This window comes from Hypomesus nipponensis, chromosome 6 (assembly GCF_054491055.1).
Source record: "Hypomesus nipponensis isolate SF chromosome 6, ASM5449105v1, whole genome shotgun sequence".
Classification (NCBI taxonomy): Eukaryota; Metazoa; Chordata; class Actinopteri; order Osmeriformes; family Osmeridae; genus Hypomesus; species Hypomesus nipponensis.
In genome coordinates, this window is record NC_140366.1 from 12,739,208 (window position 1) to 12,766,411 (window position 27,204).

The 27,204-nt window shown below is 47.4% G+C and overlaps 3 protein-coding genes across 3 annotated transcripts in view; 2 read left to right on the plus strand and 1 right to left on the minus strand.

Moving 5' to 3' along the window:
* Window positions 1-10,952, plus strand: part of fig4a (FIG4 phosphoinositide 5-phosphatase a) — a 34,733-nt gene extending 23,781 nt beyond the window's left edge. The window contains exons 21-24 of the mRNA XM_084700526.1: window positions 1,240-1,435; window positions 3,480-3,562; window positions 5,055-5,129; window positions 10,000-10,952. Of these exons, the coding sequence (XP_084556652.1) occupies window positions 1,240-1,435; window positions 3,480-3,562; window positions 5,055-5,129; window positions 10,000-10,177 (532 nt within the window). The 3' untranslated portion in view covers window positions 10,178-10,952. The remainder of the gene's footprint in view (window positions 1-1,239; window positions 1,436-3,479; window positions 3,563-5,054; window positions 5,130-9,999) is intronic.
* A 5,108-nt stretch (window positions 10,953-16,060) lies between these two features.
* gpr6 (G protein-coupled receptor 6) lies at window positions 16,061-17,068 on the plus strand. Its single transcript, XM_084700468.1, has one exon. It carries the CDS (start codon window positions 16,061-16,063, stop codon window positions 17,066-17,068), a length of 1,008 nt encoding a protein of 335 aa, XP_084556594.1.
* Window positions 17,069-22,681: 5,613 nt separating this feature from the next.
* wasf1 (WASP family member 1) overlaps window positions 22,682-27,204 on the minus strand; it is a 39,840-nt gene continuing 35,317 nt past the window's right edge. The window contains 5 exon segments of the mRNA XM_084700045.1: window positions 22,682-24,564; window positions 25,014-25,469; window positions 25,472-25,560; window positions 26,097-26,273; window positions 26,596-26,765. Coding sequence (XP_084556171.1) covers window positions 24,407-24,564; window positions 25,014-25,469; window positions 25,472-25,560; window positions 26,097-26,273; window positions 26,596-26,765 — 1,050 coding nt within the window. The 3' untranslated portion in view covers window positions 22,682-24,406.

Below are 27,204 nucleotides of genomic sequence, written 5' to 3' on the forward strand. Positions count from 1 at the left end.
TGGGGGGGGGGGGTAGTTAGTGTGATAGACTGATGCGGGGGGGGGTAGTTATTGTGATAGACTGATGCGGGGAGGGGGGTAGTTATTGTGATAGACTGATGCGGGGGGGGGGGGGTAGTTATTGTGATAGACATGCGGGGGGGGGAGGAGGAGCACAGAAGTGAGACTGCCGTTGGTCACGGTTTGGAATGTAACGGAGAAAGCAGGAAAACTGCGGATATTGCTATACAAATATTCGGACAACGTAGTTAAGGCGGCAGGCGTGTGTTGCTTAGGCGGCCGCCTTAACTGAAAAGTGCTGCGGGAAACCCTGGTGTGGTGTGCGTGTGTGTGTGAGGGAGGGGGGGGGGGGGGGGGGCATTTAAGGCAGGTGTTTGTAGAGACAGAAATAAGTGGTTTGACATCGGTCACTTGTGTGTCAGCACACTCCCGGCCATCCCCTCCCCCACCCCTCTCTGGCTTCCCATCCACTTTTGTCCCAGTGTGTCCCAGAGTTAAGGGCAGTCAACACAAGCCATTCTCTTGGTTAGCTGTTATACTGGCAGAGGATGCCTTCAAGCCTTTTCTGTGTGAGCAATTAGGACGCCACAACAGTCAAAGCCATCTTGGACTTTATTTATCTTCATTTGTCTTTCTTATTAGTCTAGTTCACAAAACAACAACAATTCTGACTCTTGTGGGTTTGTCACACTTATAAAAGAATTTTTATGAACATCTCTCGACGCACAGAAAGGTCTCTGTTTCTGCACATGGTGCATGACTGTACAGTTACATGACTACAGGGGCGTCTATCTGTTATGTCCCGTCGAGTGCACCCCCCCATCTTTCACTCCTCTTTCCTTCCCCCTCTCTCAGCCACCTCCCTCCCTCTCTCTCTCCCCTGTCTGTCCGTTGTGTCATGTGGAGGTTGTGTGCGTGCTGTTTCTAGGCTGACTGACGAATCCCTGCTATCAGTCAGGCCTTATCCCTACTGTTCCTGCTGTGGTCACGGTCGGTTACCTCCTGGTTTCAAAGCAGTGACCACAGCATGGTTCATCACTGTCGGTTAACCTTTGCGAGCGTTCCACAGTTGCTCCCCTTTATTTTGATACAGGCATTGACTGTGTGTCTTGGCAACAGCCTTGGATACCACTTGGGGCTGCTGTGTTACTGATTGTGGTTTAACTGGTGTGTGTGTTTTCTTTTCTGCCTTCCCCCCCCTCTCTCTACTGGCCTCACAACCCCCCCCCCCCCTCCCAGTAATAAGAGCAGCAAGGAGGAGGCGGTGCTCCAGAGGAAGACGGCGGCCAGCGCCCCGCCCCCCCCCAGCGAGGAGGCCATATCCAGCAGCTCGGAGGACGACTCGGAGGAGGACCGCGAGGACGACGCCTCCGTCTCCCAGCGCTCCACCCCTGTCAGGATAGCCGAGGGAGCGGACGGCGGCCGCGCGCAGGAGGTACGGCACTGCACGTGCACGTGGGGATGAAGCCCCCCCCGCGCACACACATGTCCCATATGTCTCTTGTTTCACACAGACAGCAGTTGAGGGGAGGGGAGCAGGCTGGGGTATTTCATATGTTCCCTATGTAACAGACCTTCCACACAGCCTGCCTGGCTCATGCTGCCAGTGCCACCCCCATCATCAGATTCTAGCCTGCCACTGAGATTATCTTTGTGTTAACAGGCCTCCACTGTCTCTCCTTAGTAAGGTGTTCCACCTTCAGCATGTACTCAGCTGTAAAATAGTACATTCTAGAAGCATCCAAACAGAACCTGACAGACAGACAGACAGACAGACAGAACGTCCAGAGTTCTATCTATCTATCTGGGTGACTGCAGAAGCAGATGAACCCACGGGCCAAGATGGAACTAGAACAGAGCAGGAACATCTTAGTGGCTTTCCTGTAGTAGTCGTCCAGATAGTGGCCCTTCAGGCCAAGCTGAGTAGAAGGTTTTGGCTCATTGCTGGTATGTACCTGGTTCATACACTACCTACAGGCTGGCTCTGCCCTGCGTCTACTCTGTTGGTTTCCTGTTTCTTACTTCCTGTCTCCAGCTTGTTCCTTACCTCTCTTCCTGGAGGCCATATTCTGTGGTTGCCCAGGTGGCCAATGCAAGCTCGTCGATACAGCTCCAGATACAGCAAAGACTTAAATTCCCCGTTGCGGGGGGCGGGAACCAATCAAACTCTGATGCAAGGCAACAAGGGAGCTCTCAAAGGCTCCTGCTGGGAACATGTCCAGTAACGCACAGGAGAGACAACCATGACCCCCAGTGTGTACCTGCCCCTTCCAAGTGACCCCTAAAAACGTCAGACCACTCGAATAAACACTCTCCTCACCCTGATATGTTTAAAATGTTCCTATGCCAATTCCTGCGTAAACTAAAAACCTACGTACATTTGCCTAACCTCTAGATATACTCTGTTTCTTATCGATCTTGAATGTAAATTATAATATAGTTGCTGTATTATTCTTTCTCTCTCACTGTCTCTTATCCTTTGCACTAATGAATACATACCGTTGCCGTTTATATTTTTTACATCCCATTTTCTCTTTCTCTGTGTCTCCAATTCTTCTTGCCAACGATTGGTTGATATATAAAATATTTCTTTCTCTCGATCTCTCCGTTTTCTTCTTCTCCCAGTCTTTCTCACCGTCTCTCTCTCTCTCTCCCTCCCTGGCCTGAAGCTAAGAGCCTGCCATGAATATTTGGGGGTGTGAGTAGCGTGTGGCTCACGTGTTGTCTGAGCTGTCCACGCGTGTCTCGTGTGGCTGCCTGAAAGCCTGTCCCCCAGAATGGATCGCCGCTGCGCCAGGGGAAAGCTAACCAGCTGAAATATTTAAACATCTGATCATTACCACACAATTACACACACTCATGTCATATCCCTGGGGGTTGTGTGTGTGTCTGTGTGTGCCGACTACAAGCTGTGTTTGTACAGCTTCTCTGTAGTGGGTTGCTTTTTCTTGCATGGTTAACAGAAAGCCCAAATTAATAGAGTTAGAGCTGTAATGACTGATGGCTTCAAAGAGCCTTTTGGTCAATATGACCATTCAGCTGCTGTGAGGAGCACAGGCACCAGAAACAAAAGACGCCTACTCTTTCATAGAGAGAAGGAGAGAGAGAGAGAGAGAGAGAGAGAGAGAGAGAGAGGCTGATGGGAGAGAGAGAGACAAAGAGTATATGTGATGTCTGGGCTGCGTATTGACACCTATGTGTTGACATGGAGGCTTGCTTGAGGTCGGTCATATAACGCCAACACGCACGGACACACACACACACACACACTTCACAGCTGTCTTTTGCTGTTGTTTCTTCCGGGAGGAGCATGTGTCTGAGTGGGTACATGGGGTTGGTACGGTCAACGTGACTGACCACGTGTGTGTCTCATCTGGCATGCAGCAGATACTGGGAGGTTTGATGTTTGATGCAACATAACAGTACTCAGCACCAGCCTTCTCTGACCCTTTACCTGTGACCCCCCCCCCTCCCCCCAGGACCAGCATCAACCAATGAGGGAGACTTACGGGCTCAACCTGGATGACTCTCTCGCCAAGGATGACCTGGTCATATACCACACGTGAGAGATTCACACACACACACACTCACAGGCATTACACTAACACACAGATACATTCAATGCACCCTCTGTGACGTGCTTGCGTGTAAAAAGGGCTATACAAATCTATTTGATTTGATCTCCTTTTACACGCGCATCAACATCCAATACACACTCTGTCAATGCACCGGTGTGTCTCTCTGAAAGTAGTCCCTATGAAACAAGGGTGGGCTATTGAGTCCTCTAGTAATGATGGTTCCCCGTGCTGTAATGGGCCGGTGTTGCTCTCTGCAGCTGGAACAGTACCCTGCCATGTGTGAGTGCTGTGGTCATCTTCTTTTCTCCTTCTCCCAGACTCTCACTTCTCTCTGTATTTTCTCCTGGACTCTTAGTACCCAATTATTTGTATCTTTTGTCCCCCTCAAACACCTGTGTTAAGAGTCTGTTCTCTGAAAGCTGTGTGTGTGTGGTCATGTGGTTGCTGTGGGATGGGTGGGGGTGAGGGTGGGGTTCTGTCTTCCCCCTTTAGGGAAGTAATGACCTTCATGAAGAGGAACATAGGCACACACATTCAGCCTCTCACTCATTCACACATACACGTGCCTGCAGACACACGCATGTACACACACACACACACACACACACACACCCTGGTAATAAGAATAGAAGTGGTGATGGTGGGAGGTGGTCTCTCAGGACACAGGTGGATGCTGGCGGCCATCATCGTAACCTGGATGAGTACCCAGCGCAGAGGAAGGGCTGTGTGGCTTCCCTTAGAGACCCTCACATCCTAATCCTGACAGAAAGAAATGAATAGACACACACAGGCACTCACACGGGTACACACACATACGCACCAGTGGGACCTCCTGAAGGATACTCATTGTTGTGTGGACGCTTTTATCAGCCAACTAAAGAGGTGAAGATAGGACTCCCATGTCCAGTTTTGTACTTATAGCTGGGTCTTATCAGTGTGTGCGTGTGTGTGTGCGTGTGTGTGTGTGTGTGTGTGTGTGTGTGTGTGTGTGTGTGTGTGTGTGTGTGTGTGTGTGTGTGTGTGTGTGTGTGTGTGTGTGTGTGTGTGTGTGTGTGTGTGTGTGTGTGTGTGTGTGTGTGTGTGTCAGTCAGATATCAAATTCTGTGGATGGGGCTATATAAAAGCTTCACCTTGTTTGTGATCCACACACACTCTCTCACACACACACACACACACTCCTTGATCTTGACTGGGATGTGGGTTGTGCCTTCAGGTCATGAGAGAATTGTAACTTGCTTAACTACATGCTCTTATGGTTTTTCCCTTTGGCACTTACTTTTTGGTTGTTCTCAATGTGTGCTTCTTGTTTTGGCTACCCTCAATGCTTTGGGGCTATCTTGTTGTTATTATCAGTGACCCAAGAAGGCGCTTTGGATAAAAGCGTCTGCTAAATTAATAAATGTAAATGAGAGATCTCATTTGTGTGTATGCATGTCTTTCCAGGACTACACAATGGTTAACTGTGTGTGTCTGCAGGTTTGCACACCTGGGTCAGAATCAACACACGGTGGAGAAGACAGAGCCCACTTACTTAGAGAATGCCATCAACCTGTGAGTGGACCCCCCCCCACACACACACACACACAAAGTACATATAAAGTACACAAAAAGTCACACCCACAGCATTGCCACCATCTCAGGTGGAGTGCAAGATGCCCAGCATCCATCTTTTTCTGGTTCAGTAGTTAGTAGATGTATTTTCCTCAACAAGACTGTTAGTGACAGTTCAGATAACAAGTGTTCAGATGAACTGAGCTTTTGGTCTCGCCTCCTCTTCCTCTATTCTCTCATCCTCCCACTCTTTGGTCCTTTCACTGTCTTCTGTATCTCCTTCCACTCTGGCTCTCCGCTGAGCATCCACTGAGAGGTGAAGGAAGCTGACCTTCCACTGCACGTGTATTGCCAATGTGTCACACATATAACCGTTTGCAGTAGAAACTGAATGACCAATCATCTCCTGGTGATTTCCCCCTGCAGCCATTCCCCCGCCCACCCCCCACCTGCACACACTCTCTTCACACTTTGCCGGCATTAGTCATTGGAGCCTGCCCTTCTGGGAGTGCATATAGGCTCTACTATTCTATAAAGGAGGGGTGAAAGGAAGGAAGGAAGGAAATATGGACTGATGGAGGTATGAAGATACCTGGCTGGATTCTGGTGCAGGCTCCAGTACGCTTCTCATCCCTCCTTTGTATCATCCCTGTTTCGCTTTAATGATACACACGTACATGTACACAGAGAGACACACAGACACAAATGACTATGGTCTATGGGAACATTGCTTGTACAAATCTAAACATGTTATTTGTCTCTTTCTTGGCAATGACTAATACGGAGCTCCATTCCAGTATTTTTCTCGCTCTACCTTTTAAATAACGATACCTTTTAAAAATGTCTCAGTCCATGTGCTGCTGTTATTTCAACCTCTGGGAAGTGCTTGCTGCGTGCCCAATCAACCGCCCAAGCTGTCAGAGGTCAGACCTGCACAGGGTGGGAGAAGAGTCAAAGACTGTAGATAATGAGAGGAAATGAAGTCAGGAAGGGAGGGAGTGAGTGAGGGAGAACAGAAGGGGAAGTGGAGGAGGTCACACATTGGCCAGGGAAACAGGAAAGAGAAGAAGACAGTGGTCAACATCACTCAACACATGCACCTGGAACTCTAATATACCTCTCAGAGCGCAGCCTCTCGGAGCGCAGCCTCTCGGAGCGCAGCCTCTCGGAGCGCAGCCTCTCGGAGCGCAGCCTCTCGGAGCGCAGCCTCTCGGGGCGCAGCCTCTCAGAGCGCAGCCTCCTAGAGCGCAGCCTCTCAGAGCGCAGCCTCTCAGAGCGCAGCCTCTCAGAGCGCAGCCTCTCAGAGCGCAGCCTCTCAGAGCGCAGCCTCTCAGAGCGCAGCCTCCTAGAGCGCAGCCTCTCAGAGCGCAGCCTCTCAGAGCGCAGCCTCTCAGAGCGCAGCCTCTCAGAGCGCAGCCTCTCAGAGCGCAGCCTCCTAGAGCACAGCCTCTCAGAGCACAGCCTCCTAGAGCACAGCCTCTCAGAGCACAGCCTCCTAGAGCACAGCCTCTCAGAGCACAGCCTCCTAGAGCGCAGCCTCTCAGAGCGCAGCCTCTCAGAGCGCAGCCTCTCAGAGCGCAGCCTCTCAGAGCGCAGCCTCTCAGAGCGCAGCCTCTCAGAGCGCAGCCTCTCAGAGCGCAGCCTCTCATCATCTCTCTCAAATACAAACACTCACACATACTAGAAAGCAGCTAGAAAGTGGCGTCTCTATGTAAAGTATGGCCTTAACAGGTCACGTGTGTGTTTGGGCACATGTACACGTGTGTATGCATGTGCAGGGAGGGGCTGCCGTGCAATAGCCTGCTGATTAAAACAGAACAGTGGTTCACTAGCACACCTGCTCCCAACAGTAGGTTTGGCAATGGAGGACATAAGCTTCGTATTAGACACAATGACACAAGCTGTGGACACTATTACACCACATTTAGACTCAGCACTCATGACTTTTCACTCATTAGTATGCAGTATTATCCCTTTATATATCTCTCCATTACGCTTTCACTGCTTCCAGTCTGTATCTTCATCCCCTCATCTACAGATGTCTGTCTATCCACTGTCTATCTTATCCCTGTCTATCTCTCTTTTTCACTCTCTCTTAGTTTGAATCATCTCTACCTCTTATCTTTTCTCTCTCATCCTCCCTTTCTGATGTCAGGACCCTGCATCCAGCAGGTGTGCCTTCTGGAACATATCATTGCAGCATCTAAAACACAGATTTCTTTTTTTCTTCTGCCCCCTCTCTTTGTCTGCCCCCACTAAAGGTTAGGATTGTTGTCACTGGCTGATGTGTGTAGAGCTAGCTAAGGTGGGCGAGACTAAAAGGTCAAGTATCAGCAGAAACCTGTGTGTTACAGACAACAAAAGCGGTTCCCTTTGTTTGCTCCCTGATGGCCTTCACCTGCATGGTGACACGTTTTCGGGTGGGTTTGTGTTGGTGTTTTGTCAGTATGTGACAAGCTGGTGTGCCAGATGTGTAGATCACACACACACACAAATTGGTTTTGCTATTCTTATGGGGACTCAATCATTAAATTCAACCCTAACTTTTACCCAAAAACCTAACCCTAGCTCTAACACTCTTCGTATCTCCTTAATGTAAACCCAACCCCACCTGGATGTAATTCTAACCCAGAACCCCATTTTCTTTTTACTGGTTTCCACTTGTGTTCTGGAAAACAGCTACACCTTTGCTGCAACTGTCTAACCCAAACACTGGCTCCATTTAGGAAGGTAGTCAGGTAAGGTGTCTAAGAGGGAGAGGGAGTCACACACTAAACACCCAGACTCACACTTTCTTGTGTAATTAGATTTACAGTGGAAAAACGTCTTCTTACCAGACAACAGATAGGAGTGGAGGGGGCAACAGGAAGTGGGTGTGGGCTGTCAAGGTAACACCTGTGAATGCCAAGCTGATTGCTAAAGGAGATGTGAGTCACAGGAGTGCAGGGCCTCTGTGCTACCAGTCTTATGCCAGGCTCCTCCTATGACATTTTCAGACAGACAGACAGACAGACAGACAGAGGGAACTAGCAGGAAGAAAATAAGATTCAACTCTTACTCCTTCAGGCTTGTACTGTACTTTATTCTACTGCTGTATCAACACTACACTAAGCCCCTCTACTCCTCTCCTGCTCCCTCTCCTGCTCCCTCTCCTGCCCTCTCTTCTGCTCCCTCTCCTGCCCTCTCTCCTGCTCCCTCTCCTGCTCCCTCTCCTGCTCCCTCTCCTGCTCCCTCTCCTGCCCTCTCTCCTGCCCCCTCTCCTGCCCTCTCTTCTGCTCCTTCTCCTGCCCTCTCTCCTGCTCCCTCTCCTGCCCTCTCTCCTGCCCTCTCTTCTGCTCCCTCTCCTGCCCTCTCTCCTGCTCCCTCTCCTGCTCCCTCTCCTGCCCTCTCTCCTGCCCCCTCTCCTGCCCTCTCTTCTGCTCCTTCTCCTGCCCTCTCTTCTGCTCCCTCTCCTGCCCCCTCTTCTGCCCCCTCTCCTGCTCCCTCTCCTGCTCCCTCTTCTGCCCTCTCTCGTACTCCCTCTTCTGCCCCCTCTCCTGCCGTTTCTCCTGCCCTCTCTTCTGCTCCCTCTCATACCTCCTCTCCTGCCCTCTCTCCTGCCCTCTCTCCTGCTCCCTCTCCTGCCCTCTCTTCTGCTCCCTCTCCTGCCCTCTCTCCTGCCCTCTCTTCTGCTCCCTCTTCTGCTCCCTCTTCTGCTCCCTCTCCTGCCCTCTCTCCTGCTCCCTCTCCTGCTCCCTCTCCTGCTCCCTCTCCTGCCCTCTCTCCTGCCCTCTCTCCTGCCCTCTCTCCTGCCCTCTCTCCTGCTCCCTCTCCTGCTCCCTCTCCTGCCCTCTCTCCTGCCCCCTCTCCTGCCCTCTCTTCTGCTCCTTCTCCTGCCCTCTCTCCTGCTCCCTCTCCTGCTCCCTCTTCTGCCCTCTCTCGTACTCCCTCTTCTGCCCCCTCTCCTGCCGTTTCTCCTGCCCTCTCTTCTGCTCCCTCTCATACCTCCTCTCCTGCCCTCTCTCCTGCCCTCTCTCCTGCTCCCTCTCCTGCTCCCTCTCCTGCCCTCTCTTCTGCTCCCTCTCCTGCCCTCTCTCCTGCCCTCTCTCCTGCCCTCTCTCCTGCTCCCTCTCCTGCCCTCTCTTCTGCTCCTTCTGCTCCCTCTCCTGCCCTCTCTTCTGCTCCCTCTCCTGCCCTCTCTCCTGCCCTCTCTCCTGCTCCCTCACCTAACTCTCTCCTGCCCTCTCTTCTGCCCCCTCACCTACCTCTCTTCTGCCCCCTCACCTACCTCTCTCCTGCCCCCTCACCTGCCTTTTCATACTTTCCCACACTCCTCCCTACACTCTCACACCCAGACTTATACACTCATACTCAGTCATACTGTGAGTCCACCATGTGCCATGCAAGCTCCCCGTTGTGATTGGCTGACATGGTTAGGTCTGAAGAGAGCTAATCTGCTGTCCGGACAACAAAGCATGTTCCCAGTATTTTGCCACCCTCTACTTATAACTTAGTCATCACTGTAATAACCATCAGCTGCAGAAACACCTTAACCTTCATCACCCCCCTCTGTCTGTCTTTCTTTCTGTCTCTCGCTCTACTTCCATCTCTCTACTTTCTTTCTCCTTTTTTCTCTTTCTCTCCCTGCCCTCCTCTGTCTCCATCTCCTGATTCACTCCCATGTTCCTATGTTAATTTTAATGTATTGCTTTTGTTAGGTTTTCAGATGGTTTTGCTCTTTCAGTTGTAGTAAAATGCTCTTGTTCAGGGCAGTTTGACTGCAACACTCCTCTAACCAACCCTCCTTCTTCCTCCTCCTGCTGCCCCTCTTCTCTCCCTCATTTCCCTCCAAACCCCCCGTGTCCTCCCTTCTCCCCGTCCCCTCTGCCAGGGTGCCTGTGTCCCGTTTTGAGGAGGACAGCATCTTCGAGGTGTCCCCTCCACGTGTGGACAAGGAAACCTGCGAGCTGTTTGAGAGCCATGTAATGACTGGCCACGGCCAGGTGAGGGCGCTGTGCAGGGAGGACGTGCTCATGTACCGAGAGTACATCAAGAACAGGTACATGTGAGAAAACCAGCTCGTGACCCCAGATCGTGACCCCATCTCCACCTTCTCTTTCGCCTGGAAGGGACTGAGGGGTTTGGACGGGGTGGGGGAAGGGAGGGCTCGACGGGGATGAGTCTTCACATACCTCATTCAGGAAGACCAGGCGGGAGCTGTCCTGATATATCCTGCTTGGAGGGATTTGGATGGAAGCTCTACGGGGTGCCATTTCAAGGACCTTTTTCACATTTGCTTTAATGTTCCATTCTGCTGTGAGAACTGTCCTCTGGGTGGCAGAGACTCACAGGTGCAGTAACAGACCTTGCTAAACAGGAAAATTACATTATGTTGATGGCTTACAAGAACTTCAAAGTGGGACTGCTCATGTTTTAATGCTTGCTTTAATTATGCAGGTATGTGCACTTTCAAAAGCCAACATCCAAATGTCCATTTTATTTGCAACCTTTTTTTAGTTTTTTTTCTCTTTTTTTAACGGCATACCGGACTTTTAAAATAGCAATTATGTATTTTTTCTACATGCAAATTAGATTTTCAGTCATTGTCAAGATACAGAAGAAATTATGGAAGATGTTAGCTGTTCAAATGATTGGTTGCACTTAGCTGATAAAGCCCCTGAAATTATGAAAGGTTTGACTGAATCCAAGATGTAATATTATTTTCTTTTTTAATTTGTCACACTAATTAAATCACGAGTTGGATGACTGCCTTACTGTTAAATATACTTCCTAAGGATTATGTAACAACATGATGTCATAATTAAACATTATTTATTAAATAAATATGATTTGTGAGTTTAATTTGGATGATAAATGGTAATGGTTGGGGACACGAGTCAGACTGTCAGTGAAAGAGAGTGACTGAAATTATTATAGGAAACTATTATTAACTGCTATTAAATCCAATAATAAAACTGGATAAATGAAAAGAGGAGGGGAAAAAACAGGCGCTTGCCTTCTCTCTGTCTGTGGATTACCCTCTTTCGCTTCTCTCACTGTCACTTGTACTCTCTCATCCTTTCTCTTTGATCTCTCTTCATTCCTATCTCCATGTCCTGATGCCTCATGTCTGCCCTCCCAGCTAGTAGGAGAGCAGTTGTGTCTTCAGAGATGGAATTAGCATGCCAAGTCATATAATAGTGCACAAAACAACTTTGGTATTCACTTAATCTTTCAATGTGTTCCATCTCTGCCATGTACTGTATAAGATTAGTTAAGTACTTGCCACAGTATATATTGCTGGCATGTTTATGCCATGCCAGAGGAAATTCTGATCTATTTGACATTTTGGCCTAAAGCATGCTAGGTTTTTTGTTTTGAACAAAGGGCTACAGTATCTTGCCTGTGTGGACATCTGGTGTGTTTGTGAGAGATGTGAGGATAAGGAAATGAGGATAGAAGAATGAGAGTGAAAACGATAGCATGGTATAATGTTTTGGAGCTCTTTAAGATATTTGTATGTATAGGAAAACCCAGTGGTTGTGTTCTGTCTTATGTAATTGGTGTCAGCATGTCTTTTGTACGGTGGCCCTGAAGTGCAAATCATACTCCCTAATATGAGTACATCCCCCAGATGAAAACACTCCCCCCCAATACGAGTCAACTCCCCCCAAATCGGATAACTTGTTCACCTCCCCCCAATACAAAAACACGCTCCCCCAAATGGAAAACGACATTACAATACAGTACAAAATGCAATAGCCTGACAGAGTTACTTGCACCAGGACATTTATTTGGGTATCGAAGCATGTAGATAGGCTACGTATGCAAAAGCAAATTGCGTGTTAAACGTAAACATCGATAGCCAAACAACTAGTCCACGTAACTCTGTCATTATCATGAACTTGATCGTTTTGGTTGGAAGGAGAGAGGAAACATTAATGTTTACAATTCAGAGTCATGACACTACTCTTAATTTTAATAAGGGTCATTCCTATGAAATAATCTCAGATATGCTGTTAACGTCTCACAATATAAGTAGCCATGCGGACGCAGTTGAAGGAAGCAGGACTATTCAGAAGAAAAAACTATATAGTCCACTACAGAAGAACGAAATGCCGCAATGACAGAGTAACGTGGACCAGGATAGTTGTTTGGCTATCGATTTTTACATTGAACACGAAATACTTATGCCTAAGTAGCCTATAATTGCTTCATTCTTCGATAGCCAAACACATGTTCTGGTGCACGTAGGCCTAACTCTGCCGGGCTATTGCATTTTGTACTTCTGTCGATCAATTTCATATTTCTTGTTAGTTAGCCTACTGCATCCAATCAGCGCTAAAGTGTAGTACCTACCCTTTCCGTTCAGAGTTAATGTAATGTGTTTTTGAGTTAATGTAATGTCGTTTTCCATTTGGGGGAGCGTGTTTTTGTATTGGGGGGAGGTGAACAAGTCATCCGATTTGGGGGGAGTTGACTCGTATTCGGGGGGAGGGTTTTCATTTGGGGGATGTACTCATATTAGGGGGGGTGATTTGCACTTCAGGGCCACCGTACTTTTGTCCTTCATCTCTCTCCCTCTGTCCTTCCCCAGTCTCTTCCAACTTCCGTTTACATGTTTACCATCCTTTTCCAATCTCTCTATCTCACCCCTCTAAACCTCTCTCCATTCTTGTTTTTTTATTTTCGCTCCGCTTACTTTTTGTCTGTCCCACTCTGTTTTGTTTAGCCTTCCTCTCCAACTCTTTCTCTATTTACATTTACGCATTCAGCAGACACTTTTATCTCAAACGACTTCCAAGAGAGAGTTTTACAAAAGTGCATAGGTCACTGATCATAACAACAAGATAAGACAAGCCAAACATGAAGCATACATTGTGAAACTAAATAAGTCCCAAAGGGAAGAACAATAAGAGCATGTAGTTAGACAAGTTACAATTAAACAGCAAGAACCTCAAAAGTGCAAGAGTTTACCTGTGGAAAAAGAAAGCAACAATAATATATTTCACAGTGAGTACAATAATTTTAAGACACTTACAACAAACCAACAAGTCTCTCAGTAAGAGTCATTGTGATCCTGGAGGAAACTAACATCAGGTACAGCCAAGCATTCCTAAGTACAGTTGTACTCCCGGAACAAGTGTGTCTTCAGCCTTTTCTTGAAGGTGGGGAGAGAGTCTGTGTATTTACATGGATGTTTGTCGAAATCTGTCAATCTTTTCTTGTTTCTTTTTCTTTTATTTTCCAGTGTTTTCTGGCCTCTTTTATTTCCACTATTTGTAAAATGCATTTTCCTTGGCGGACAGACAGACATTCACATAATAAGGGGGTGGACATTGATAGATATCAGGTTGAATGACATTGTGTGTGTGTGTTTAATTTGGGTAAGGGGAAAGCTGTAGACGTAGATGTTTTGATGTTTGCGTTCCACTCAACTGTAGTGCCAGCCAACTCTCCCCCACGCACGCACGTGTGTGCACATACATACATTTACACTCACAAACACAAAAACACAATTTAGAATACATGTGATGATCAAGACCCTCTTTGTGACCCTGGTATAACAGACTAGCCTTATAAAAAACTGAAATGTCAACTTGTTGTTAATGAAAGTTATATATCGTCCAGATACAATATTATTCTCTTCCACTGCTGCGAGAGAAATGCAAGAAGCACCAATGGTTGCTAGGAGACCAACACAGGTTGATACAATATTCAGCAACAGCTAGACTGGGCAACACAGCAAATTTCAAAGAGTTAAATTAACTGCAGAAGTGTTCCTTTTTACTGACATTTGATGTGAACAAATCTCCAAATCCACCTCCTTTCCTCTACCACCGCACCCTCATCCACACATTCAAGAACACAAATATACTTTGTTGGTCTGTCAGGCCCCCTGAGAGAGAAACAGGAAGAAAGGGAAATAAAAAGGGACCTGAAAAGATGGATGGTCAAGATAAGGGAGGAGAGAAAGAAGGAGGAGGAGCTAATGGACAGAGAAATGAAGAAGCTGAAATATGAGATGGAGAAAGTAAAGGATGGAAATAGACATCTTAAAAGTACGACCGGTACCTTCCTTGTGCACAGTTATTGTTACAATACGTTTGTGCTTTGGACAACCACAACGGAGAGACAAGGATTCAATCAAATGATGTTAGATTGTCCTTTGTGTAGAGCAAGCTGAGATGTGTTTGCTTGACATCATTGTGCTGTCCTTATGTGTGCGTACATGCTTATTGTCCTTATGTGCGTACATGCTTATGGCCAGAGACACATCTGTGTGAGTGAGGGAAAAGAAGAGAAGGTGTTTTGGTGAAGAACAGCTGTGGTACAGGTTGAACAATTAAACAGAACCAGGGCGATACCAGGCTCCAGGACTAGGGCCCTATAAGGAAACAGGACCCCGAAGTGGCCAGAAGCAGCACACATGGTGGCCTGGGGTCATTGAGTTTTCTTTGTTTCAATCTTTTAGCCAGTTTGTCCTGACACCTTTTTGTCCATGCTGTGTCACACACACAACTTCTCTTTTCCTGCTTCTCTCTCTCCACTCTCTCTCTCTCTCTCTGTCTCTCTCTCTCTCTCTGTCTCTCTCTCTCTCTGTCTCTGTCTCTGTCTCTCTGTCTCTCTCTCTCCACTCTTTCTTTCTTTCTCTCCACTCTCTCTCCACTATTTCTTTTTTTCTCTCCATTCTCTGTCTCTGTCTGTCTCTCTGTCTCTGTCTCTCTGTCTCTCTCTCTCCTACAGAACTGGACACCCATTGAAGCATCAGCAGGACACTGTAAACATGAAAAGGAAAAACCTGCTTTATAGTAGAATAAGAAAGTAGAGTACAAAAATAAAGGCATTCAGTCTTATACTCATCCACCGATGAAACTGGTTTTTGGTATTGTTATTATTGTGATTTTAATGTCAGTTTTGTTCTCCTGTATTACTTCAAATATCAAGTGAACATTGTAAACTGATAACATTAATTAACTCATGTAGGCAGCGTGGTGCAAAAGTATTGTCTCATGTTTTATGTAGCCCTGATGATAGGGAATTGCGCGCATGTCCCATGGGCAGCATAGCCCCTGCATGTCTGCCACATGTGTTCTATCTTCAGCTTGTGATCGAAAGGCGGTCTCTCTCTCTGTCTCTCCCTCTCTCTCTCTTTCTCTCTCACTCTGAGATGCTACACTATCAGCACTGACGTCACTTGGGTATAATAGCAATCCCAAACTGCATCCCGTCGACAACAGTCGTTACTTTTCAGCTCTCGCGCTTTAACTCGTCTCCCCCGCACCGGTCAATGCTTCACGGCGCACCTGCCCTCAGTGTCTCGCCCATGCAAGGGATACGGAACAAAATCAAGGGGTTTACTTGAGCAAGTCCGTGGAGAAGGACGGTGAATTGCCGTGCAAGTGAAACAGGGGTATGTAGCACTCATTGCCCACTTTCCATCAAACGGTCTAAATATTATTTTTTCAAACGGTTCTATATGATTTTATATTTTATTGGACCTATATTGTTGTGTGTCTTTAGATCTTAGATGTTGTTAAATTAAGTTCTGTGGATACGTTGTTGGGGTCACGGCCAACACTTCGCTTGTCAAAGTTTCAGCACCATGGACAGCTACATAGGCGTTAGCGCTTGCGCTTTCTTAATTTGCTTGGCTCGGTCTTTCTCGGCTATGCTATTATGCTGTATGTCAAACATAAACATGTATATGATTGTTTCAATTAAGAATAGGAACCATTGTCGTTGTTTTTACTCTCAATAGGCACAATAGGACTAGATGGGCTAGTCTGCTTCCTTGGTCCTTAAAAACGTTTTGAGTTGATCATGCAACTTCCTTCTGTTTACTTTGTATAACTTTACACATCTAAATGAGTATCAAAATTTGGGTTAATTCAACGTTTTCTTTTTTTTCTCTTTTTCTATCTTTTATCTAAGGATAACTGAACGGAGACATGAACGAGACACTGGTTGTGAATGACTCTTTGACAGCGGCTGTCGAAGCGGCTCTCCCCTTTCTAGAACATGAGTCTCCGGATATGAACGCTACCCTGGAGCTCTCAACGGCCCATGCACCAGACTTTGCCATCAACCCGTGGGACATCATGCTCTGTATGTCGGGCACCGTCATTGCATGCGAAAACGCCATAGTGGTAGCCATCATCTTCTACACACCAACCCTGAGGACCCCCATGTTCGTGCTCATAGGTAGCCTAGCCACTGCGGACCTACTAGCCGGCTTGGGATTAATCCTAAACTTTGTGTTCCAGTACGTCATCTCCGACGAAACTATCAATCTTATAACTGTCGGGTTCTTGGTAGCCTCCTTCACGGCGTCCATCAGCAGCCTCCTTGCCATAACGGTGGACCGTTACTTCTCTCTGTACAACGCGCTGACATACTTCTCCGAAAAGACCCTCCAGTATGTCCACCTAATGCTTGTGGGGACTTGGGGGGTTTCACTGTGCCTGGGTCTGCTGCCCGTGCTCGGCTGGAACTGTCTGAACGAGCCACAGTTATGCAGTATTGTCCGACCGCTCACCCGCAGCAACGTGATGCTGCTGGCCATCTCATTTTTCGTTATATTTATGCTTATGCTCGTGCTCTATTTCAAAATTTGCAAGATAGTGTGCCACCACGCGCACCAGATTGCGCTCCAGCAGCACTTCTTCACCACCTCGCATTACGTGGCGACCAAGAAGGGTGTCTCCACGCTCGCCATCATCCTGGGCACGTTTGGAGCGAGTTGGCTGCCTTTTGCCATTTACTGCCTGGTGGGGGAGCGCGAGTACCCGTCGGTGTACACGTATGCCACGCTGCTACCGGCTACCTACAACTCCATGATCAACCCTATAATCTACGCTTACCGGAACGCTGACATACAGCGCTCGCTGTATGTTCTTTTCTGCGGCTGTTTCAAGGCCAAAGGAGCATACTGCTCGCGGTCCCCTAGCGAGGTCTAGGACAGTCCAATAGAGACGGAGATAGAGTGAGCGCGAGAGAGTCATTTGCACTGTGTGTGTGGCTGCAGACCATAGTCCGTTTGCTTAAAGTGCTAATTTGGTCACGAAGCTCAAATCTTTGTCGAACACATCTGCACTTTAATGGGGCTCGACAAAATGACGGAGTCCATAAAAAAAAAATGCTGTGAACAATTACGTTTGTGAAGACAATTTAAATAAAGCTGAGAATGTTATTTAATACAAGAATGGAATGATACATATGCACTTTATTCAATGTGTCGAACTGCCAAAGCAGTATTGTGTAGGCGTCATTTTGTGATGAAGTTTCTGTAAATGTCGGTACTGTGGGTCATTTTCTATTTTAACGTCGTCTATGATTGTGCGTTTTATACCAGGTTACAGAAAATAAAATGACATTGAAGAGAATCCCGCGCACCTCACGTGTTTTATTGTCTTTCATGTTCCTTTTACTACGCTTGTCTCATGCAGCACCCGAGTTGTTTTACGCTTCCGATTCCCCTATATCTATTCCTCCCCCCTCCCATCCAATCATTCTGTGCGCAGGTGAAAAGATGAATGGCACGTTGAATGACTTATTCCGGGAACAGCTTCTGTTTGCTGCTAGACATCTCCAAAAGTGCACTCAGTGTGCACGCTAGTTTGCGATAAAGTGAGATAGTGACGGGTGGGGGTAAAAATAGAAAGAGAGAAAACATATGTGTGTAAGAGACAGAGAGAGACAGACACAGAGAAAGAGAGAGAGAGAGAGAGAGAGAGAGAGAGAGAGAGAGAGAGAGAGAGAGAGAGAGAGAGAGAGAGAGAGAGAGAACTGAACCGCAGAAAGGTTTCAACATGCGCAAATGGGTTTGAGGAAAGAGGGAGTGGAGGTAGCGCACATGGATTACGGTTCACCTCACTCCAATCTCACAGGTGAATCAATCCACACAGTGAGCAGGTCTGATAGATGTAGCCCCACTGTCAACTCAACAGTTACCTTTGGAACAGATGCAAACAGGGGTTTAATTAAAGAGGTGCAAATCAGGAATATGTGGTGAGATCCAATGTCCGCTAACCTGATCAGACATAAAATACATTAAAAGTACAGAAACAACAGGTATCTCATTTTATTAATATTTTGACGCAGGATCTTAACAACATTGAAGTTTTATTTGCATATCAAAACAGCAGTCAGTCTAATTATAATGGGCGTAATAAAATGAATGTATTCTCACACATGGTGCTCATATAGAAAGAGAAATAGAGGTTATTACTGGGATAATTATGATGCTTGCGTCTCTCCTTTGGGATGCCTGAAAGATTGTGATTAAAGTGAGCATGGCTCTGAGCAGCCACAGTACCCAGCAGCACCGCCACCGTGTTTTATCTGTTTCCATGTTTAAACAGACATCCATCCCCGCGCTACGATAACGTCCAGGCACCCCTGGGTATTGAAGACTGGGGGCGCAAGGCGCTGTTTGGACAAGCACGCCGTCTCCTCGTGAACCGGTTTACGCGCTGCTCAGTCATGCTCTCAATCACAATTTCTATGCCAATCACTTATTCACAACTTTTATAACCAGACAGGTGCTATTGTATTGTAATCGGCTATATTCATCGGCAAATGGGAAGGCTGTTGAATACAGACCCGAGGGGTTTCCTGATGGGCCGTCAGCAAATCTGAATTGGCCGGGGATGGGGAACTGGGCTAAAGGTTGCTGCATGCTGACGTTGCTAATGGAGAGCATGGTAAGAATAAGTGACTAGAGAGACGAGTCTAGAGAGCAATGTTTGTGTATAGAAGAACCTCTTCCTGAGCAGATGTGCCCTGTTTTCTTCGCTGTTCGTTGTTTTAAAAATCTAAACCGGTGGTGTCGTCATAACAAGTGCACAGCAGAGCCACATATTTGCGCGACCCTGGCAATTGAAACATGCACACTCACACTCAATACTTGACGTGCTTGCCTGTGAACTACTTGCTGTGCATCCGGCTTGGCTTGACATTGCATGTCAGAGGATTTGGTATCCAGACGTTTGGGCGCTTGGCTATGGAGACAGGTTTGGTCCTCCATACTTGGCAACCTTCAGGGTGTTTGAAAGCCAAACCGCGGACGGGATATCAAAAGCAGGGGACGCACGTTGTTCAGTTTTCTAGCAGAGGGAGGGAGGTAGAATTCATTCTAAGTCAGATTGGTCCTGCCTTCCCAAGTAACGTCAAGTAGAACTTTCAAACTTTTCTTTAGCTTACGTCCAAGCTGGCTTGATGATTTATTCAGCTTTCTCACACTTTGCCAACTTGCATAATTCTGACTTCTACGTTGTTTTCAGACAGTTGGCATAGGTTGTGCGAGGCCATGTTCTGAATAGAAGTGTGCCTTTCTAAAGGGACAGCATCGCTCTATGGACAGTGTGTTTAGAGTACATATCACAGTGTTTTGACCTAATAAAGAGGACACACGCACACACATGATCTATTTTTTTCTCTCCCATCACATACACACATACTACCAACCTCCTCTATCTGTGTGACAGGATCTTCCTCTGTGCCCTCCCTCACCCCCTCCCCTACCAGTTCCAGATGAAGGGTGGGGATAAATGTGTGTGTGTGTGTGTGTGTGTGGGGGGGGGGGTGCTTTCTGTAACTGCAGACTCCATGAGACCACGGCACTCAGACAATAAGTCAGTTACCCAGCCTCAACAATGTTCATGATTCTGGAGTTGTACCGTAAGTATTTGGCTCGGCAGAGTACTAGTTCAGTCACTGGCTGTAGAAGATTGTGATTAGACTTCCGGCCCTGTATGATTTAATGGTATCTGGTACACAACTGTCACTTAGGTTTTCCCATGATGGACACATGGTCACAAGCCATATTTTGAGGTTGCATTTAAAAAAAGTCTATATTTCAATCAATCTTCTATCTTCTTCCCCCTTGTTTTGGTGGCTTTCTGGTGACCTCTTGGAAGATCTGATGGGCTTTACCCATGTTCTGATCGCCAACCTGTCAGAGCAATACACACACACACATGCACCATCTCCTACATAAATGTAACCCGGCAATAAACCACATACTCATCTGACCTCTGTCCCCTTTCTGCATCTGTTCAAACACTTGTGTGCATGCATGTGTGCGTCCGTCCGAGTGTGTGTGTTTGTGTGTGTGGATGTTGACTCAAAGCTGGTTAGAGTGTTCTGGATCCTTCCAGAATGTACCCGGAGGACTGAGTGATGTTCCTGACTGGTCTAAAGCTGATCTCATCAATCCTAGTCAGACGGGATTGTAACTATTCCTACATTTATCTGTAAAAGAAATCATCACTAAACCAAGATCAAATATTTCTGCTTGATTACATTCAAATGTTCAATGTGCTTGATTTTGTCCCTTTTTCGATGTGAGAATATTTATACTGTATGTTATTATCATGTAGTAGTAATGTATTCCAATAACTATCATGTTGATTTGTTAACATTAAACATTTTTGTTCCTATATGTATTTGAATTTGAAAATCTGGTCTCTCTCTGTGCTCAGAAACTACTCTGATGTTTGTGGGCGTGTGTGTGTGGACCATAAACTGCAGCACAAGTAGTCTGCGTCATTTTTTATGTGTGTAGGAGGGTAGAAGAGGTTGTAAATGCTTTACTCTCTGGGCAGGCTGTTCGACAAAGTCCTATCAGATCCTAAAACAGTCAGACTCATCTAAGTGTGTGTGTGTGTGTGTGTGTGTGCAAGAGGGCTGGTTCCACATCTCCTTGTCCTCAGATCTCATGGTGAGAGCTCACAAAGTCAAACCAGGAGTCTCCAGCGTTAATATATTTTTGTTTCATTGCAGTGGGGGAGACAAATTAACCAAGCATTTGACAGGATTTGCTCATGAGAATTGACCCAGATGTACTGAGCAAGAGTTGTTCAAGTGACACACACAGTTTTCCTTACATTCTTCCGCTCATCTATTTCTGAAGTGAGAGGCTCATGTTGAAGTCATGTGCTGGCCCTGACAGATCCAGCTCAGTAGAGCTACTGAGGAGGTATGTGCTGAGCCGGAGAAGGGAAGAACTGGGGCTTCCAAACACTGGTGCTTTTTTATGTACTTATCACTCAGAGAATAAGTGGTTGACAGACAGCCATGACAAGCACCATCAGTGACTATGCAACTACAGTAAATATAATTTTGTTTCGAATAAATAGACCATTGATCAGCATACCTTACATTAGCATACCTCTCCTCTGTCTCTGTATTGAGGCAACTATAGGGGTGTTGCCGGGAATATCCATGTGCAAAAATGTAAAAATCCAATATTCAGTGGTTCTCATGTGAGTCCTCTCTATTGACTGCACATCTATCTATTTTCTGTCCAGAAGGTAATCTCTCGAGTTGGAGAGAGAACCTACAGGTGGGTGAGTAACTCTCCAGGCGCTGGGTAGGCGTTTGAACTTACAGGACGGTATCTCTTCATGAACAACATTAGAGTGAAAACCTAGAGGAAGATAGCTTAAATTGTAAAGAGAACCCACAGGAGGGATAGATCTCCAATAACAAGGTTGTAAACAGTAACTACAGCAGGGTAGATATCCAGGAACTGGGTTGCAAAGCCCTGGTCTAAACTACTTTCAGACAGGGAACTGTCATCAGAACTGATGCTGATCTCCTCTTAGGCTGGGTTGTTAAGATGAGAGTGTAAAGTACAGATGGTACTGGAAGACTGAACATCCTGTGAGAACATTACTGTCCTGTAGCTTGGAGAGATATGATCAACAAGCCACTATGCTGTTCCAACAAGCAGCTCTACACCTTCTCCACTCCATTCATGAGCTGGATTCAGGTGTGTGTGCGTGTGTGTGTGTGTTATAGGCTATGATGGGAATGTGTGTGTAAATGGGGAGATATGTATCTCATGCAGGCCTCAGTCTTATTGTAGACCAGATACATTGTTTAAGGGTTTAACACACATTACATAGGTTACTACTGAATTCAAAACAAGCATCTAATGGATCAGTTTGACCTCTGATAATTTTTCCCTGTTCAGTGGTGCTTTGCGTGCAAGAAAGGCACATTTCAAATGGAATGTATCATTATTATTATGCCTATATAATATGCATACTACATAAATAACTTGATAATTAGTTTAAACTAAATATGCAAAAAAAAAAAAAGAAAAGCGTGTTTACAAAGTTTGGGAGCTTGCACAGTGGTGTACTGCTGCCACTTACTGGTAGAATTGATTAATACATTACCAATGTGGAGAGAACATGGGATGTTTCGTCTTGACCAGAAGGGGGCAGAGTTGAACAGTTTTCTTTTATACACAATCTGCAAGGACTGCTTCTGTTCATTGTGTTGTATTGACAAGCTTATTATTTATTACCATAAACAATAGAATCAATGTCAATAACATTTACACAAACACTGTCAAGTTATATGCATGCATACAAATTCAAGGTGGTTCTGAATCCCATTACCTCAACCTTTCTTGTCTTCTTCACTGATTCAGCATAAGCTTGACACTCACACGCTGATGGGAAACCTTGACCTTCCTACAACATGTAATGGTCCTGGTTCTGTAAACAGTTTATGTAAGAGGCTAAGAAGCTTTCTGGAAGCTTGAAACAAAACAGCAGTTCTGAAACATAACATTAGCTTTTATTAATTCAAGCAAACTGTCACAGTCAACAGTTACATTAGTTACATGGTATACAGTATTCATATTGTTCTTTTAAACCACTCCCAACCCCCCATCCGCCTCTCCTCTCCCCACCCCACCCCACCCCACCCCACCCCACCCCAACATAGAAACAGCTAATTCAAACAAGCGCAGGCAAAAAGTAGTAACACCACAATACATTCATCAACTCAACTGTACGTCTGTTCAAACAATAAGGCAAGAATGAAAATCGAACAAACGAACAACAGAAGAAAATAAAGAGAGAAAACGAATCACGTCAGACTTCTTCAAAGTGGCTGCGAGGCTAAATGAATCCTTCCTCTTTTTTTTCCATCTCCTTTTTTTCTTCATAACAGCAATTTGAATCCTCCATTTACGTTTTGTGTTTGTAGAACCATACGAGGTAAGGCTTCTCGTCAGTGGACAGACCCTCGGAGATAAGCTGCCTTCAAGTACCGTAAAAGTGTCTCTTGTTGGTCGGGTGCAATGTAAAAGTGATTGTTATTGGTCAGATGCATTACAAAAGTAGTTCTAATTGGTCAGATGTACTGCTAACAGGCCTCAGGACAACAACATCATTGGCATGTTCCAATAATCTAGAACAGCTTCTTGTTCTTCTTTTCTCCAGAACTGAGAATGAGTAAGTTACAAGAGTAAATTATTGTTCTCATTGCTGAGGATATGTGGGAAGCTTTCAGACTGTGAGAACCCAGTATTCCATTTGACCAATCAGCAGGATATCTTATCGAGAAGCATTTTGGTGGGTCTTTTAAACAAACAAACCCTGGTAAAAATTAAAAAAAGATAAAGAAAATTGTTGCTCAAACTCTCAGCAGTCCCTGGAGTGCAGATACATGTCACACACACACACAAGCCCCCACGCGCACACACACACACACACACACACACGTCCCTGGATAGCTGGATGACGTTCTCAGATGCCACACACTGTCTTCATCCCGGTCACTAAATAACACACAGCAATCACCACATGGCTTTTCATCACAATCGTTTTCCATAGGCTGAGGAGATAAATGCTGATAAATGCTGATAACTAAAACCGCTGACCTAGAGGATAACCTGCCATCCACACAACGTGTTCATATTGGCAACAGGTGGCCCATTAAACTGCATTCGTTTGAGTAAAAAAATAAGATAAAATACCACCTCTTAACACCAGGTGGCAGTATTGTATAAGAACTGAGGACAGACGCTTCATGCCACCTTTTTTACACTTCGACGGTGAGGAAAACAAATTAACAAATGGAAACTTCTTCTGGAAGTTATTCTTTAAAAGGTTATCGAGAAAACGAAAATCCAACAAATCTGTTATTTACTTCTTTTTTTTTTAACAACTGTACAACAAGTAGATTTTTAAACAATGTTGATGTCACACAAGACTTGAGCAATAAAAGTTATGACATCACAGGTGTGTCGGAGAGGATAGAACACCACCTGGAACACAAACTCAGCTCAACCTTCAAACACACCAACTGCAGAAAAAAGAAAGAGAGAGAGAGAGAGAGAAGGGAGCCCAGGGAAAAGGCTAACCCAACAGATGGAGAATTGAGATGGCAATGAGACAGGCTTCTGTGGAGTTCTATTTGAACTTTGCTTCGGCTTGTTCTTCTCATGCCTTCCTCCTTCTTCGCTTCCCTCCTCCACTCTCCCTTCTCTTTCATCACTCCATCCAGTCCCCCTCGTCGAACTCGGACTCGTCCTCGGAGTCGGAGTACTCGACGGCGATGCGGCGAGACAGGATGGTGGCCACGTCGTTGCCCACGCGCTCGTGCTTGGCCTCCTGCTCCCTCTGCTCCTCCACCTTCCGCAGCTGGATACCTGGGGAGGGAGGGAGGGAGGGAGGGAGAGAGAAGGAGAGAGAGAGAGAGAGAGGGAGAGGGAGAGAGCGAGAGAGGGAGGGAGAGAGGGAGAGAGAGAGAGAGAGAGGGGGGGGGGAGGGAGGGAGGGAGGGAGGGAGGGAGGGAGGGAGGGAGGGAGGGAGGGATGGAGGGAGGGAGGGAGGGAGGGAGGGAGGGGGAAAAAGAGAGAAAGATGCAAGGTTTAGAATATACTGTGAAACGGTATGAAACATATGCTACAAAACACACATGAATTCAGACGCTTTTTACAAGCAACATACAATCAACCAAATGCACACATAGACTTTTACGTAAATCCTATGTCAATTTGCAATCAGTGTGCTGCCTTTTCTCAGGCCTGGGCGTCAGGGTGAAGCTGATAGGGTACAGCCCAATCAGGATGCTGCTGGACCTCGAGGTCCCACCCACCTTTCCGAATGGCCTCCAATAGGACGCTGCGGGCATCGCTGATTGGTGGCAGGTTGCTGGGGTGTCTCTTCCCCTCGTGTCCTGAGTAGGAGGCGCCGGACGGGAAAGAAGGCATGGGGGGCGGGCCTGGCGGGCAGGGGGAGGAGCTCCGCGCCCCTGAGAAGGGCAGCGGTGGGGGAGGTGGCGGGGGAGGCAGGATGCCGCCGTCGGATTGGCCGGGGGGAGGGCCCTTGTCCAGGACCTGCTGGAGACGGGCTGGAGACAGGGAGTGGAGGGGCGGGGCCACGGGGGGAGGGGCAGGGTGGAGGACACCAGGGGCGATCTGGAGCGGGGCTGGGGGAGGGGGGATGGCAGGGGGCTGCTGCTGGATAGGTAAGGGGGGGATGGGAGGAGGGGGTGTGCCTCGCATGCCAGAGGAAGACATGGTGGAGGGTAGGGGGGGTGGTGGGGGAGGCAGGGGGGAGGCGGAGGTGGAGGGGTGTTGGAGTTGAAGCCAGGGGTCCGGGCAGGGGACTGAGGTCTGCTGTCTGAGAACCCTGAACTGGAGCTGAGAGAGAGATACAGAGAGAGATACAGAGAGAGAGACAGAGAGAGATACACAGAGAGAGAGACAGAGAGAGATACAGAGAGAGAGACAGAGAGAGAGATACAGAGAGAGATACAGAGAGAGAGACAGAGAGAGATACACAGAGAGAGAGAAAGAGAAAGATACAGAGAGAGAGACAGAGAGAGAGATACACAGAGAGAGAGAGACAGAGAGACAGAGACAGAGAGACAGAGAGAAAGACAGATAGAGAGAGAGAGACAGAGAGAGAGGAACGGAAAGAGAGAAAACGACAGACGAAAAAGAGGACAAAGGTTGGTGAGTGTTGTGAGTGAGTGTCGTTCAGAGAACAGACTCATCAACCTTGTTCATGACCTAATGACATCCAATACCTCAACTGAGGGAAAGATGGAGGAGGAGGGAAGAGAGGTTTTGTCCCTCGACGGAACAAAAACCCAACAGAAAAATAGGACAGCATTGAACGCAAGCAGAGCAGGAAGTGGAGAGGGGGGGCCCCTGACTGGGCCGGCATGTCTCACCTGAGCATGGAGGGTGGCTTGATGTCCCCCAGGCCGTGCATGGGGGGTGGGGGTGGAGGGTCGTGGGGGCGGGAGTACATTCTGTCCCCGGTGCGATTGAGCAGTTCGTTCATCTGTGTGTAGGGAAGCGCGGCCAGCGAGAAGGGCCCGTCCATCTGATCCATGTACATGGGAGTCCTGGGGGAAGAGATGATGAAGAGGCGTTACACACCAGGGCCAGGAGGAGCAGGTGGGGAAGAGATAGGGCGTAAAACACCAGGACCAGGAGGAACAGGTGGGGAAGAGATAGGGCGTAACACACCAGGACCAGGAGGAGCAGGTGGGGAAGAGATAGGGCGTAACACACCAGGACCAGGAGGAGCAGGTGGGGAAGAGATAGGGCGTAACACACCAGGACCAGGAGGAGCAGGTGGGGAAGAGATAGGGCGTAACACACCAGGACCAGGAGGAGCAGGTGGGGAAGAGAGGAAGTGTTTCACATATCCACACACACACACACCTGTTGTCGTGGAAGGCGGTGGAGCCGTTGGCCTCCCTCTGCTTCAGGGCCTCCTCTGATTCGTCCTCCGCTAGCTCCGCCCCCAGAGCCAGCTTCTGCCACTCCTTCTTACGGTCATGTGGTGCCCGGGGAATCTTCTCTGGCTCGTGAACACGGTCAACAGCCTTCAACTGGACCAGGGGAAGAGAGGGAGAGAGAGAGGGAGGGATGACACGAGGGAGGGCGGGAGGGAGGGAAGTGGGGGAGAGTGGAAAGATAGGACAGGGTTGGGGAGGGGAAGAGGCGGGAAGGGAAGAGGAAGGAAGGGACGAGAGGGAGAGGATGTTAGAATGTGCACCCACACTCAGGATTGTAGAGCAGAAACACACCTGCTATCTCATACAGTGTCCCAACACCTATGGAGGAACCAGCCAATCAGCTGAGAGGAGGCAGGAGAGGAGGCAGGAGAGGAGGCAGGAGGCAGACAGGAGGAGAGTAGGAGAGAGGGGATAGATGTCTCTCATGTCTCCTCTCCTATACGCCAGTCCACTCCATCACACAAACACACAAACTAACACAGACACACACGCCCCCCCCCCCCCCTATGCACGGCGGCTGTTGCCATGGCGA